Source organism: Chanodichthys erythropterus, chromosome 24, assembly GCF_024489055.1.
Source record: "Chanodichthys erythropterus isolate Z2021 chromosome 24, ASM2448905v1, whole genome shotgun sequence".
NCBI lineage: Eukaryota > Metazoa > Chordata > Actinopteri > Cypriniformes > Xenocyprididae > Chanodichthys > Chanodichthys erythropterus.
This window is the reverse complement of record NC_090244.1, coordinates 27,599,027-27,616,564: the sequence shown is the minus strand read 5'-3', so window position 1 is coordinate 27,616,564 and position 17,538 is coordinate 27,599,027. Positions and strand designations below refer to the sequence as shown.

Below are 17,538 nucleotides of genomic sequence, written 5' to 3'. Positions count from 1 at the left end.
GAAAAGTCATTTTAAATTGTAATAATATTTCACATGTTAATGTTTTTACTGTATTTTTAATTAAATAAATGAAGCCTTAGTGAGCAGACGCAACTTCTTTTAAAAACATTAAAAATCTTACCGATCCCAAACTTTTGAGCGGTAGTGTGTATATTATTATTTTTATTTATTTATGTATGTTTGTTTGTTTGTTTATTTATTTTATTTTTACCTCTAATACACCACTATGTCCACCTGCCTTGAGTATCCGGTTGGTGAGGTCTGAACGCACTCAACGTAAGTGATTTCTCGCACTTATTGAAGTACAGGCGCGAGAGATCACTTCAGTCATCAGAGCGCGTTTTCAGACCTCACCAACCGGATACTCAAGGCAGTTGGACATAGTGGTATATTAGAGGTAAAAAATTATAGAAATACTGTTGGGTTTCTCGCACAAACCGATCATTTCGTGTCTTAGGACATCAATGTGTCGTCACGAGCCGCAGGGTTTAATTTGGATTTGTCTGTGCATGTTTTTTTTTTTTTGTTTTTTTTGTTTTTTACACTCTTATAGATGGTGTTCCCATTGACATGCATTATAAGACTGACAGATGGCAACGGTTGGAATTAAAAATCATCATTTGTGTTCTACTGAAGAAACAAAGTCACCTGGATGCCCTGGGGGTAAGCAGATAAACAAATTTTCATTTTTGGGTGAACTATCCCTTTAAAATGGCTGAGTCAGTGCCCCGACTGCTAAACTAAGGAGCTGATTGAGACACACCCGTAGAGTGCAGTCAAATGCCAGATTATGTAGAGATTAGGGAACAATTTCGGACACCACTATGCTAATTGGCTAAAGCTACAGGACTTCCGAGATCCAATCGCGTACCGATCTTGACGCAGAGCATTTCAACGTCGTTTGAAAGTTCAACCAATGGAAACTGGATCTTGGGTGTGGTGGATGGGTATGGTGGGTACATTGTAGAGATTGCCGTACATTTTACAGTAACTTACTAGCAGCTGGTATTAGTATTAGTACTGTTGAGGTTTTTTTTTTCTTTTTCCTGTAAAATGATCCAATTGCATTACAGCATTGTAAACCATATTTTTACCACTCCCCCCAAAAATGAAACTCATGAACATTTGTCCTTGTAATATATATTTTTTAATCATTATAACCATTATATTTTATAAGTACAAATTACAAATCTTGACCTCTAGGAGCCACTAGCGGAAGAAGAAAAAGCAACACCACCAACCATCTCCCAGGGACCAGTTGTACCTGTGGCAAAACATACACATAATGAAAACATACAGGCCTTAAAATTACAGTAAAAGTCAGTTTGTGTTGTTACATTTCAGTAATTTTGACAATCAAAGTTGACAAGCTCTCTAATGAGAAACACCATGAGGGGTTCAGGCTGATTTGTCTTTGGGCCTGTTGAGATATCCATCTGATCTGTGACTTTGGCATTTTGTGCCATCAGAGTCGAATCTCAGAATTAACCTGCAAGCATAAAAAAAAAACCTGAAAGTGTTTCTGTGTTTGCAGATTTTATATTTGAACTATGGGGATGGTACATGATTAGAAGGGGTGTAACTGTTCAAATTACTCATGGTTCAGTCATCATGTTTTTGGTACGGTTCAGTATGTGCTACGTTCAGGGAAAATAGGACAACTGTCAAATAAAAATAGCAAATAAAATACAAGCAACACCACAAATATATACAACAGGGCAAAGAAATAAACTTTTTTGTCAGGTTTTAAAACAGTTGTATTCAGTTACAGAATTTGAATAACATAAATAATAACACTGCACAATCTTTACTGTATAAATTCAACAAAGATTAATCAGTATTGAAGTTATAAAAGCCATTCAGTCTAGAGCAGTGAGTGATTTCTTTGTCATTTGTTGTTTGATTAACATTAAAAACACAGGCAGCAGGAATATTAGGCTGCCGTCACGACATAATGTATGATTCAATTCAGTGATACTGATAAAAATTGTGTGGTATTTCTCGTCTGTTTACGTTCACTTAAGACATAACCTACTACTAGGGCTGTGAATCTTTGGTTATACAGCAAATCAGTTAGATTCCCGATTCATGAGTGTTCGATTCAATTCAAGAACGATTTTTGCAAATTCAGAACGATTCAATTTGATTCACATTAAAACTCGATGTGATCAAATTCTCCATTTTATTATGCATTCATAGGGTTATTTAAGGGCTTCCCCCAATGTTTCTTAGTCAGGATGAGAATTACACAGCGTTCTTCAGGCGGTTAGAGTAAGCGCAAAAAAACAAAAACAAAACATTTTGTCCATTATTAATTTTAGTTCATGTTAGTTCTTAATGATGCTACATAACTTTATTTTAATAGCCTATACAAAATTGGCATTTGTGGAAATTTACATAAGCCAAAATTTTAAAAGGATTTAAAAGTATTTTTAGGCCTAGTTCATGTTAACTGTAGTGTAGGATAGTGTTAATGGCTACACAACACATTAATCATACTACTCAAATGCAGGCTTCAAATGCAGGCTTCTCAAAAATATGTCAATGAGAGGTAACGTTACGGACGGAGCGCATTCCAGTGAAAGGAGGTAAAGAGTACAGCGCGTATCTGTGAAGGAGAGCTGTGAGGGCAAATGACGGCGCACAATGTCTCCATCAATTTGTGCATGTAGTAGCTTAATCTTTATATATTTTAAATATAGCTACATAATCGCAATTACCCGATTCTTAACATTTTACATCGATTATCGGTCGAAATTAACGATTCAAAAACATGTTTCAAGATCGATGCATAGTCAGGATTTGCAATCGATGCATTGAGAAAACGAGTGAATCATTACACCCCTACCTACTACGTTTGTTAGGATACTTGCCGAGACGGGCATGTTGACAATTTGTGTGCGAATTTGTCCGTTCAAGTGCAAAGCTTGAAAGCAAACTCAGTATTTGAGCGCTATCTGAAATGCAGCTTTCCGTGTGCGCACTTCAGATGAGTGCACAAACAAATCTTCAAGATCTTTCAAGTCTTGCACTTGAATGTTTAAATTGGCACACAAGGCCTAAATGAGTTGAGTTTAAACACAGATGTCAATGTGTGCTGTTCAGGTCCCACCTGAGGTCGCACTCGATTGAACAGTTTACAAAGAGTGACTGTTTTGTCTATGCTTTTTTTGATCATCATTGTTTTAATGTACTGAGAACCTAATGTGTGCAACCATTGACTGAAACATTAGCCGACCTCAGCCTGTCTGTTTTACACATTTATTTCAACAAACCATATTATAGACGTGTCGTCAGATTTGATATGAACAAAAGAATATACACTGACAAGAAGCAACAGTCAATAGAGCGTTCCATTGAAACACCAGCGCCCAGCAGCTGCCCTGCGTTTCCGCCATTTTGGGGTGAAAACCATGCGGCAGTCCAATAGATTTCAATGGGAATATCAGCTACTTTGTTTAAAAAAAACAAACAAAAAAAAAAAACAGTACATTAAAGCTGAAATTAGCCGAAAACCTAACTGATGGCGTACAAACACTAGACTAGTGATCATTTAATTGTTTAACGGTTTATTATACAGACTTTGTTTATTTCTTCCACTTTTTTTTCTCCACAAAACCTTTGCTCAATAGAAACGCATGTCAGTTTTGGTTAAAATTCTTTAAAAGGCTTATAAACACTGAGTTATTATGTTTGCAGCGTGATCCATTAAAATGTACAATATAGCTAGATATACCTAGATATTATTACTATTACTCCACTAGGTCTGAAATATATTATTCGCTGCAAACATGATGATTTTAAATGTATTATTAATTTACCATTAATAAATGTGTAAAGTTGCTTAAAAAGGAAATACTCAATAAAGTAGGCTAACTACGTTACCTCACATGGGTGAATAGTTGGATTCCACAATTGGTAATAAGACATATTAGGCAATACAACATTTACTGTAGCAGCCATACAATTTACTGTTGATGTAATTTAAAAAAAAAACAAAAAAAACAAAACAAAAAAAAAACGGTTGTATTTTGCTTCTGATTTGGCAGTGAAATTTGCAGATTCTGGGGGCGTAAGATGTGAAGGATCCAATGGTCCAGTTAGTATTTTCACCCCATAATGGCGGCCGCACTACTGGAGCACCATCTAGTGGCTGTTTGCCAAAGAGTATTGAAGTGTCGCCTCTTCGGTTCTATACTCTTTGTATGAACCACGGTGAAAGTGCGTGCTGAACCATGGGTGGGGAACGGTGTGGTTCGAGAACCGTTACACCCCTAATAATTAGCTGAGAATTGCATTGCATACAAATAATTATTGCTCCAATCTTTACAATGCATTTCTGTAGCTCAAACAGTAGAGCAAGATGCTAGAATGCTGAAATAATGGATTTGATTCCCAGGGAATAGCTTAATAAAAATTAAATACAATGTAAGTTACAATGCAAGTTAAAAGCATGAAGGTAAAGTAAAAAATGTATTTTGGCTTAGCCAATTCTGCATTCCGACAAAATGGACAGCTAATGCTGAAGAAGAGTCTGTTACTGTTGTGGCTGGTTGATAATTCTGCCCTTCAAAGTCAGCATCCATGTTTTTGCTTGGAGAACAGACTCTCCCAGAGTCATAGCAGCCTTTTAGTGATAGTTTATAGGTAAAACTACCATAGAAAACGGTAAAAGTTGAGGATTAGGTGAGATATGTTGTAACAGTTTTTAATAAATTAAACATTTATAATATTTAATGATTATGGTATTGTATAATATCTTATAATATTTCATAACTTTCCTGTTAATAATGGCATATTGCTAACCCTTTTTTTCCCCTCTTGCTCAAAGCATCACCCGTTCTGTGTGCTAGTGGAGAGCAGAGGTGTACAGTCGAGGAAATGGCAGCTGCAAATTCAAAACAAAGAACATGATTGTTTAAAAGCAGTCTTATGTTTGCTTGCTTAACTAGCGCTTACTTCAGCTCATTTAGTTTGTGGTAAATTGCCGACCTGTTGATGTCATCACTGTTACGACTGCAATCACAAGAAAATACTCCAAAATACACCTCCGACGTTGCAGACGACATGATCCAGAGCACAAACTTGGAAAAAAAATAAAAAAATAAAAAATAAAAATAGGCTACTTAAAAGGTGTTGCTTAAGGCAGCTGCAAGTACAAAATTTACTATGCTTCTCTGTTTAATAGAAAGAGGCAGCGGAACATGCAAAAGTTATGGTTTTGTTTTGTTTTTTTCTCCAGTTTAACTAAAGTTTATTTTGGCTAATATAATATAAATTTTAGCTTAACTTACCAGTTAATGTCATCACCGTTATGACGGCAATCCAGCTGACAGTCAGAAAAAAAAGCATGAAACCCTTCCGGTGTGAAAAACGACATGGTTATTTTGCTGTTAACATTACAAGTAAAAACACTTGAAAATGTATGGTTTTACAAAACAAATTAAATATACTAACCTTTTTGGTGAGTCACTGGTACGTTATTTTTCTTTCGTCCGTTAACTGAAAAGTAAAAACTTGAAAAGAAATCTCTTGCCATTGGTCAGTTTTTCACGGGCAAGTTCACTACTGTAAACAGTAGTGACCATATATTTCCCCATTATCATTGCACATTTTACAGTATCTTACTGTACCATATTACAGTAAAATACTGTTCGAATTACAGAAATCAGTTACACTACATAAACACTATAGATATAGAAAGATGGTTCACTCCTTTTACTTGTGAATGGGAGAAACTGCAACACGCAATATGGCAGAATATGTCCCGCTTTCCAAGTAAAAGAGCCAAACGCTGATTGGTAAAGTCATTGCATCACTGCAGCTGTTGTTGGGATCTCCTGTCCATAGAAACCTGAGACTCAAGCTTAGGAATGCAAATGCACATTGGCTGGTCAAGCCTGAAAAATAAGCTTTTTGAGCATAAGAAGCAACATTTAGCATATGGGACAGTTCATGTCAGATTTCATTACAGATTTGAAATATCTCAATTGTGAGTTCGGCATACAGTTTGAGGTTTCAGGATTCCCCCAATTAAATAGATAGGACTTGGTCTTGGATGCCCAAAAAAGCTGACAGGTGGCATTGCAAATATGCTGCTGAAGGAACAGACTTTTCCTGAAAGGGATGCATTTAAGCGACAATCTGACACTGATTTACAGCTGGAGCGTGCTTGTATTTGATTGATCACTCAGATTGACAGGTCTTGATTTACCATGCACCATAGAATAGACGAGAAATAAAAGCATGGTTAAGGAGTGGTTATTTTCCAACACCATTTCATCCTATTATATGTAGTTTCATTGTGGCATACACCAGTAGTTCTTATGTTCAGGGTTCATACACATTTCTACCAATAAATTTCCATGACTTTTAGGCAAAATTTCATGACCTAACATTCCATGAAAAGTCTGTGTATATAATGTCTGTGTATGTAAAATAAGAATAAAAATCCATGTTCAAATGTTAAATCACAGCGCATCTTATTTAATTAACCACAAGCTATGTAGTTTAATACAAAATAAACGCTGACACACCAGTAAGACGGTTAGATAAAATACTGTGATCCTAGCAATGGATTAACATACATGAATGGGAGGCAATGATGTTAAAAGTGTACAGTAACACTGGCTGTAACTTTACAAGGTTGTGGGGCTAGAGACAAACTTTTGGAATACAAAATTTGGCAACTAAAAAAAAAAATAAATAAATAAAAACAGCTTTGCCTCCTAGTCCTGTTAATCTCATTGGAAAACCAACCAACCAACAAGATAACATCCCTATTTGAATTCCACCAGAACAGTCGAGTTTATTTATTAATTTCTACAAACTGCAACTGCCAGACATTACCCCATGCCACGGTCAGAAATAAACTTTTCCAATATGGGGCCCTTTGCAATTGATTTCCATTGGCATTTTATTTATTTATAAGTGCAATGTATGATTATTTGCGTTGTTGTTTGTCACTTAACTTTAACCAATTACTTAAGTCGATCAGAACACTACTGTTACCAATAAAATGACCATCAACAAAAGCCATCTTTAAACAGCAAAGGTGTAATAGAAGTTGCACTTGAAATAGCATTAATGTTTATTTACACAGACTTTTTAATGTTACTCAAATTATAAAATTACCAGGAACTCTTTAGAGAGTCATTTTTTTCGATTAATGCTCTTGATATTGTAATAATGATTATAAATTTCGATTAATAGATACATAAAATGTTTTTGTGTTTGGGGAAACTGAACGTTGTATTCTGGCCACAAAGATAAAACAATCTTAGAACCAGTTATGAATTATTTTAATGCTTTTAACACATTAGAAAATTAAGACTTGATTTGATCTTACCAGCATGATGAATACATTATATTAACTAGAATAAACTGTATATAGAGGGAGCAGAGACAGGACCGATTGTGAAGCTGTCCATAACTTGGGTATAGCATGAGTTTAAGCGCCCTCACAAACACTCCTGTTAAAATCACAGAAGCTGATGACACTGTGACATTAATCTCTAACATCCAATCTGCACTCTGTTGTTTATTATGGAAAAAATTGTGAGTTTCAGTCAGAATTCAGACAGAGCGTGCGCACTGAACGAAACTCTTTGTTTCAGCAATGACTAATCTGAATTACTTCCATGACTTTTCCATAACTTCCTGGTTTATTTATTTTTCCATAACTTTTCCAGGCCTCGCTGTTATAAAATGCCATGACTTTTCCAGATTTTTCATGACCGAACGAACCCTGTATGTTCAGAAAAATAGCTTGTTTGGAGGGTTTTTGGAACCTTTGGTTAATAATGTTTTAAAATAAATAGCTAGCTTACCTAATCCATTGTATGGCTTGAAGACACAGTGATACACTTATAATGCAACCATGGTGCGCTTGCTTCATTTTTCTTTGTGTGTCTGACTTTGACTGTATGATAAGTTTTAAAGATATAATTAATGGCAATTACAGGGTTAGTTCAAAAATGCAATTTCTGTCATTAATTACTCACCCTCATGTCGTTCCACAACCATAAGACCTCTGTTCATCTTCGGAACACAAATTAAGATATTTTTGATGAAGTCTGAGAGGTTTCTGTCTCTTCATAGAGATCCAATGCAACTTCCACTCCAAAGTCCAGAAAGGTAGGACAAATACATCATTAAAATACTCCATGTGACTCAAGTGGCTTAAACTCATTTTTGTAAGTAAAGAGGTAAATTATTTATTTATTTTTATTTTTTGCGCAAACAAAGCACTCGCATCGCTTCATAAAATTATTGATCTTTAACATGCATTCACAAGAGTTTCAAGACATTCTCTGTGTTCAGACTTGTGCTTCAAAACGCAAATGTGCGAGTGTTCACGAGAGCATGTTGTGTTAACGCGAGAGCTGGCATTGTTGTGTGAATGTGCTTTGGATGATATTTTGTAAAAAACAAGCGGTAGAGTTGTCAAAAGTACCGACTTCAGTACCCAGTCGGTACTGAAATTTTAAAAACGTTGAGTGGATTCGTAAACACCTCTGATTGGCCTGGCCACTGTGTTCATGGCTCATTGGATATATCCGTGATTGGCTTCAATGATTGATCAATGCTGTAAAAACATTTTAAATAATCAATGAAGCTCTTCAAGCGCTTACACGGATACACACAGAAGCTATTGAAAGCAGGCATCTATTGTGGACCAGTCCCGCTTTCAAACGCTGCCATGCGTTGATCGTTGTAGCCATCACAGACATATTTGATGAGTGCCTCAACACAATGGCCAATCAGAGGCGTTTACAAATCTGCTCAACAGCGCTCAAAGCATCACATTTTTTAAAATTTCAGTAGTTCGGTACTTTTGACAACTCTATAAAGTAGTAAATTATGTTGTTTTTCTGTTTTTTTTTTTTTTTTTTTTTAAAAAATTGAATTTAAGCCACTGGAGTCACATGGAGTACTTTAATGATGTCATTCTTACCTCTCTGGACCTTGGGAGTAGTAGTTGTGTTGAATCTCTATGGAGAGACAGAAACCTCTTGGATTTCATCAAAAAATTCTAATTATATATCTATATATATGATATCTATATCTGAATGTTTTCTTTCTCAAGTTTACTGTCGTTTGATTGTTACATCATACAGAGATCTAATAAGTTGCATTCCCACACAGATCTCTTTTGAAATATAATAAATAATGTGGTTTGTTCTGTCCATTTAATCCCTTAAGACAAAAATTTATATTTACATTAATTTTGCGTCATTAAACCATTTTGTGATGCAGGTACATTAAACCACTCACACTGAGTCGCATGCGCGAGCACTCTTCACTAACAAAGCGTCAGCATTTGAAATTGAAAGCAGCCTTCTGTTAGTGAGTTTTATATTTTAAATAAGTCCACTGCATTCCAAACGACGTGCCTCCGTAGAGCAGTTGTAAGGAAAATACAAACGGGCGAGACTGCGCACAGCAACATCAAACAAAGCCTTTCTTTGTTATCTTTTGTAGAAGATGGAGAGAACCCATATGTTGCCAGAAACACCCACCCAAGGCATGCTGCAAGGGAAGGAGTGAAACACACCCGCAACCCTTTCTTTACCCCCCTTTCTGTCTTTCCTTCCCTCTCTTTCTCTTTCTTTCCACCTCCTTCATTTTGAAGAACTACTAGCACATAGCACATCCCTTCAACACAGAAATCTCACTCACACACATGGCCATGTACACACTCTGGACCGTTTTAAATAATATGCGATTCATCTTTTTCTTTCAGTGTGTATGTTTAAGAATATTTCGGACGGACGCCTCTAATTTAATTTCTAGGATGTTTAGAACATGAAAACAAATTGAACTGTTACTTGTTTTATTTTTTTGCACAGGATACCATTTTAACTACAATTTATTTCCTCACATAGCTTTTTATTTTCTTAGAATAATATCCCTTGAAATGTGCTAAATCTAAGCCAAATTGCGAACAATTTAAAAAAGGAAAACAAAGTGACACTTTTGAAGCAGGCTTTCATAGTAAACAATGGGCTTGCCAAAATTGCGTCACTAAAATACTGTGCGTTTTTATTTTAAACCATACAGGAGCGTACATGAGAATCAAAACTGCATGCTAGTTTACAAAAAATATAACTTAAAGGGGTGGTTACATGTGATTTCACTTTTTTAACTTTAGTTAGTGTGTAATGTTGCTGCTTGAGCATAAATAGTATCTGCAAAGTTACAGCGGTGTAGGCTACACTACGCTGTATAAGAAGACATTTTGAAAAGTTGCCTGCAACTCGGGACAACACATTCCAGTGATAATGTAAACTGGTTGAAACAGATATATGTGGGAGAAAATAACTCACTTGTTGGTGTCCACCACTGGATCAATTCGATCCTCAAAATGCAAGCGCTCATCTTCAAAATCTTCGTCTTCTTCCGAGGAAACGGTGAACTCTTCATCACTGTCCGTGTTCACCTGGACAGCTTGTTTACGTGAGCGTCGCGGCATCTTGATAAATGTTAACAAAGCTGCTGCTTCTTTTCGTTTTTTGTGTGTGTTTGTTTTTTTTTTTTGGCGGCTGGCTAACCTCTTCTTCGTTTAGTTTCTTGGTGTTCCAGACCATCGTAAAAGGTGCATGCCGCCACCTCCTGTATTGGAGTGTGTAAAATCATGGCTTCATTGATACCGGGTGGGTGTGTTCCAAACGGGATATATCGCCTTCCGGAGGGCACTTCGAAAATAATCATGGCCGTTAGTGATGGGACATTTGAACCTTGAAACGAGGCTTCGGAGCTTGTGTCGAGAATAAATGGGCGTGCCAGGTGAAGGGTCTGGCTACAGACAAGATGCACTCTCAGCCGCATGCGCATTAAGACACATGTCCTGCATCCCAATGTGCACACTATCCACCCTATCCGCCCTAAATAGTATTGAATATTACTGTCTATGAATATTACTAGTGTCACATACTATTTACGATGGATAGTATGCACATTGAGACGCAGGCTCGCACTCTCAGCCGCGCATGCTCATTAAGGCACATGCACTCTCAGCCGCGCTGAGACAAATTATATATAGGACGGTGTCTCCGTGTCCATCCATGGGCAGCACCACCTGTGATGATCACGTGATATTAATGAGAGTCATGTGTATTCTAGGGGTCATCGTTCACATCTTACACACTCAAAAGAGAAAACAGACGAATATATATATATATATATATATATATATATATATATATATATATATATATATCAGGGGCATTTCCTCCGAGTAGGCAAGGGAGGCAGTGCCTCCTCAAAAAAAATAGGATGAGAAAATAATCCATATTACATAAAACACAAATATTACAAATTATGACATTACAGTTTTTTCCAATTGCTAACACACAATTTTTCAAACTAGTCTGGTTTTATCAAAACACTTAACACAATTCACAAAACCACACACCCAAACTGCAAAATACCTCATATATCCTGCAAAATGAAGCACTGCAACCGAAACTACACAGAGCATTATCAAAATCAAACTTTTAGATGAAATGGCACACACTTCATTCATATTACCAGATTTTTGCCTAACCACCTACACACTGTTGGGCATAATGAAAAGCACCCCCATCTTTAGTATGCTTTGCCATAATACTAAAATATGTATCAGATTGTTCACATGCACAGAAATATTTGCAGATACACACACATGCTGTTGCAACATTTTTATTTTTTTTCCTTCACTACAGTAAACAAGTACAACATAAGCACAGCAGATATATTTACATGGGACTGAACAAAAATATTCTTACAAAAAAAGTAAACTGAAAAAGAAAATTTCTGAAAAAAAAATATTACAGTAAAAAAAAAAAAAAAAAAAAAAAAAAAAAAAATAAAAATAATTAGGCAGCATCTTGCCGCACAGCCGGGTCTGGCCACAACGCCTCGTCAACATCACAGGCAATATCTTCCCTTGCCAGACATCGAGGGAAGAAGTGCCTTGAGTGCCTTATCCATCCCTGAATTGCACCCACATCAATCTCATCACATGCCTCTTCCATGGCCTGCACAAGAGGCATGCGCACAAAGGGCTGCCGGTCGTATATCTTCCACCGCCATGCCGAAAAGAATTCTTCTATGGGGTTCAGAAATGGTGAGTATGGTGGGAGGTATTGCACGAGAAATGTTGGGTGGTCAGCAAACCAGTTTTGGACTGGGGCTGCACGATGAAAGCTCACGTTGTCCCATACTACAACGTACCGGTTTCTTTGATGGTCTGCATCATTCATACGCTCTGGTGGTATGAGAATGTTGTGAAGTCTGTCCAGAAATGTGAGAATATGGGCTGTGTTGTATGGTCCAAGTTTGGCATGACGGTGGAGGACACCATGCATATTGGAGATGGCAGCGCACATTGTGATGTTCCCACCACGTTGGCCAGGAACATCTATAATGGCTCTGTGGCCAATGAGGTTTCTCCCTCTTCTTCTGGTCTTTGCTAGGTTGAACCCAGCCTCATCTATAAAGATGAACTCATGTGGGATTGCATGAGCATCCATTTCCAGTACTCCCTGAAAACAAAGAACAAAAATCACTCAATATGGTGTTATCCAGTACACTGGGAAACAATGTTGTGTGTAGTGTACTGCAGTCAATATAGTACTTACATCCACATATGCTCGTCTGAACTCTTTGTTTCTTTGAGAGTTTCTCTCAAACGGCACCTTATAAAGTTGTTTCATTCTGATTTGGTTTCGCTTGAGAATGCGAGCCAATGTGGACAGACTAACTCGTTGAATGTTGTTGAATAAGGTGTTGTCTTGGATGATGTGGCTTTGAATTTCTCGTAATCTGATTTCATTATTTTCCAAAACCAAGTTTACAATGGCAGCTTCCTGTACCCCGGTGAACATTTGGCCCCTTCCTCCACCATGGTGTCGTCTCTCAGTCCTTTAGAAAAAATAAAATAAAAATATATATAGGGCTTGGACAATGCAGCCTAAATATTTTCCCCCACAGTAGAGTACATTGTACAGGAAACTTGTACAGTTCATGAATGGCTGATGTCATACACTAAGTAAACAGGTGTCACCCAACTGATACACTATGACATGGGGTATACTACATGTGTACTACATGAAATTTTGGTTACATACCTGTTCTCCAGTCTAAAGGTCCGGATGACAGAGGCGACAGTAAAACGGCTCAAGTTTGGCTGCACTCTCTGTCCAGCCTCACGCATTGTCAACCCATGGTTGATGACATGATCTACTAAGGTTGCTCTGATTTCATTTGAAAGTGTTTGTCTTCTTTGGCCATGAACTCCCCTACCTTTCACTCTTCCTCCCCCTCTTATTCTCAACCTCCCTCTTCCTCTTCCTCTTCCTCTTCCTCTTCCTCTCTCTGCAATGTCTTCCGTTGTTGTAAAAAAAAAAGGTTCTCACCTGTGGTCTTTTCATAGTGCTTACATCCTGATTGAAGTGTTAACAATTAACCACTGAGGTGTTTGGCCAGGTGGCACATGTAATTGGCCAATTAGCTCATGTAGTGTCATTTTGAATGGCAGTGTTTTGAAATGGCAAACATGTGACTTTATGTCAGATTGTTGTGTCTTATGCAGAGAACTGTATTTAGTGAATTTAAAAAGTGCTATTTTGAAATGCAAAATGTGTGTAAAACAGAAAAGGTGTTTAGACTTGTGGAGACTTGAGAAGAAGTTTTGCTCTCTGTGTGTCAGTTTAAATAATTGTGCTGTGCATGTCATTTTAGTGTGTTAGCAATTGGAAAAAAACTGTAAAAAGAGCGCAAGTCACGCGTATTTCTTAAGGAACACTGCCCAACAGCGACACCCGCAGGTAAAGTTACACAGAGGAGTCATGCCTCCCTTTCCTCTCATAGGAATCTATAGAAAATCATCAGAACCCCGGCATGCGGTGTGTTTTGTGGGGGGTAATTGAGAATGAATGGGGGAAAGTCACGTGAGAGGAGGCAATGTCTCCATCGCGCTATGATTGGATGCAATTGGTTATGAATGGATATGATTGGTTTGTGCAATAAATCCCGCCTCTCGTTGACGTGCGCGTTCCGGGCGTAGGTTTGACTGAACAAATGATGGCGTCAATCGGAAGACTAATCGAAAAGTAAGTAAACAGATCACCCTGTTAGATATATCACTGCTTTATGTTACGTCAAAATCAAACTTGAAATGGACTGAAAGCATGATTACTGCGGGGTTTTTTAGTGCAATCAGCTTGGTGAACAAATAAAATATATTGTTTAAATTATTATTGCCTTTAGTTAATATTTTGTAATGAATGTAGAAATGCTTGAAACACTTGATGCTTGATGAGATTGACTTGGTTTTGATAAATAGAACATTGCATTAATGTAAAATTACAACATAGAGTTGTATTTGTTTTTTTTTTGTTTTTTTTTGTTTTTTGTTTTTTTGATGTACTGTAATGTTCATTTGATTTGTCAACTTTAAGAGTAATGCACATGAATTTACAATGATTCATAAAAAAAAAATGTGCCTCATTTCAGAGCACCACTGCACGCCACTGATATATATATATAGCTCTGAAATGAGGCACATTTTTTTTTTATGAATCATATATATATATATACTACCGCTCAAAAGTTTGTAATCAGTAAGATTTTCATTTATTTGATTTTTAGTTTTTATGCTTATCAAGGCTGAATTTATTTGATGAAAAGTACAGATACAAATGATATTGTGAAATATTACAATTCAAAATAAGACTTTTGTCACATGATCTTTCAGAAACCATTCTAATAATGCTGATTAGAATCATCAATGTTGGAAACAACTTAATTCTTTTGCTGCTTAATTCTTTTTATAGCTTGTTAGGATTATATTCTAAAGATTCTGTGGGAAAATTTATTTATTTATTTATTTTTTTTCTTTCTAATATCATTGCACTGCTGCAGCCATGGAACGGCAGCAAAGTTCCTTGATTATTACGCCTGAATGAGAGTATAGTTCCTAGCCATATCAGCCTAGAAAATCGCAACTTTTCGTTTTCCACCGGTCTTAGTACACGATGTAACTACAGAAGAGTCAAGTTTTAAATAGGAAAAATATCAAAACTCTTTGGTCATTTTTAAGCGCAATGCTAACGGTCTAATCAGATTCAATGAACTATGCTAAGCTATGCTAAAAGTGGTACCGCCAGAACCGGAGATCGGCTGAATGGATTCAAAAACGGTAAAACTCAACTGTTTAACTCTAGGGGAGTTGGAAAATTAGCCTATTTTCAAAAAAAGTGGAGTGTTCCTTTAACAATTCTGCCCTATGTTCTACATTCCAGGAAAACATGCCTTACTGTTTCAAGACTTCCACATTCAAATAGGCCAGAAATATGTTTTCCTACAATGCATAAAGAGTAATTTAACCCACAGTGCCTCAACCTCAATCTACACAGTTTAACTGAATTCCTGCAGAACATCAAAGCACAGAAACATCTTTTCATGTCTACCCCTAATTTCCTTTTAAGACCAGTTTCATGCAACACCTTCATTAATGCCCTAACAACTTCCAGTTGATCATTTTATATTTCTAAAATATCTGTAATACCCCATTTCCTTTCTGATTTTGTACAATATTCTTTGAGTTAGTTTTTTTTATTTATTTATTTTTTCATAAATTTCCTACATTTTATTATTGTCTACATGTTTTACATTGCATTTGCATACATCAGCTGCTCAGCAGTCTGTATATATATATATATATATATATATATATATATATATATTTTTTTTTTTTTTTTTTTTTTTTTTTTTTATCTGTATTGAACTTACTTATTAGAAATAGTGCATTGTTATGTCTTGTGCCTTAACCATAGCCTTGTATAAATGATTTCTTCTCTTCTGACACATTACAACAGTAAGTGCTTGACCTTGTAGGCTACGACCCCATTTCCAGAAACGTTGGTACATTTTGTAAAAATGCAATAAAATCGAGAATCTGTAATTTGTTAATTTCTTTAACCTTTATTTAACTGACAAAAGTACAAATAAAGTATTTCCGATGTTTTCACAGACAAATTAGTTGTATTTTGTAAATATAAACACATTTTGTTGGCTGCAAAACACTCCAAAAATAATATGGGACAGAGGCAAGTTTTCACCTTTATTTTTAATTACTCTTTTTAATTGTTTGGGAACTGAGGTACTAATTGTTGCATTTCTGCAAGTGAAATTTTTGCTCAATCTTGCCTGACACAATTCAGCTGCTCAGCAGTCTGTGGTCATCGTTGTCTGATTCTCCTTTTTCATGATGTGCCACACATTTTCAATAAGAGACAGATCTGGACTGCAGGCAGGCCATCAGGCACATCCACTCTACGGTGTAGAGTGCAAGAAACCACTCTGATCCTGAATGCTGAATGAGGCCTGGTATTGTCTTGCTGCGAGAATGTATATTCTTGATGGCAGTATATGTCTCAATCCCAATGTACACCTTCACCTCAATGGTACCTTCACACACTTGTTGTATGTGTTGTACTACAACTATTCACTATTATTTTTCTCAAAATATCTTAACCATGGCAGGAAAAACAGACAGTACGGACAATACATCACATACTTTTTTGGAGAGAGTATGTGATGAGAAGGGTTACTCCTCACAAAAATGAAACTCATGCATGCTGTCCCATATGACATTCTTTCTTCAGATGTACACAAACAAAGATTTTTAGAAAAATATTCCATCTCTTTCCATATAATGCAAGAGAATGGGACCCTCAAAGTTGATGCCTCAAAAACCCACACAAAGTGAACGGAGGTAATTCACATGAGTTGAGTAATCAATGCATTCTGAAGCTCACACAGATGTGATGCGGAAGCACAGTTTACATCATGATTCACAATGTGCTGACATTTATGGCAAGCATGAACTCATGAATGCGGGAATAACAGTTGGCCAGAAGCAAATAAGTTTATATTTTAAAAGGTTTTAAATATTTGTCTTTTTCTTATACCTGTTTCACTTCAGAAGCATGGGTTCATCATATAGGATCACTGTGTTCACTTTGTGTGGTTTTTGAAACATGAAATGGTTGCAACACTTTTTGCATTTCCTTCAGTTTCACAGAGACTGTTTGTTTTGGAAAGCCAACATTTTAAACTCACATCTGTCAGCTACCCACCCACACTGCTGTAACATATGATAGTATACATACAATTTATTTAACTTGAAATGACAAAGTCAAATTTTGCAACTGACCCCATCAGAGGGGACGGTGGCAACAGTCCACAGGGACAGTTGCAACATTCATTCAAATGTAATAATATATATATATATATATATATATATATATATATATATATATATATATATATATATATATATATATATATATATATATATATATAGTAAAAAGGGGGGGGGGGGACATCAAATAACAAGCATGTTTTGGTCAATTATTGTATATATATATATATATAAAAAAAGAACTATGAAATGTTTATTTAATCAAAATCAAGACTCACTGAAATACTTTTGTGTACTTCTCTGAAGTGTGTGTGTTTCTACCTGGTAGGGACTGTTTGCATACAGAA

The 17,538-nt window shown here is 36.3% G+C and overlaps 1 protein-coding gene and 1 long non-coding RNA gene across 2 annotated transcripts in view; one reads left to right on the top strand and one right to left on the bottom strand.

Moving 5' to 3' along the window:
* LOC137015493 (histone H2AX-like) overlaps nucleotides 1-17,538 on the top strand; it is an 86,814-nt gene that overhangs the window by 42,775 nt on the left and 26,501 nt on the right. Inside the window, exon 2 of the mRNA XM_067380493.1 lies at nucleotides 15,184-15,197. Coding sequence (XP_067236594.1) covers nucleotides 15,184-15,197 — 14 coding nt within the window. The remainder of the gene's footprint in view (nucleotides 1-15,183; nucleotides 15,198-17,538) is intronic.
* On the bottom strand, nucleotides 1,135-8,655 carry LOC137015454 (uncharacterized). The gene is made up of 4 exons (XR_010893972.1): nucleotides 5,458-8,655; nucleotides 5,295-5,358; nucleotides 4,993-5,084; nucleotides 1,135-4,888 (listed from the first exon to the last, which is right to left on the bottom strand). It is a non-coding gene; the product is annotated as an uncharacterized lncRNA (long non-coding RNA).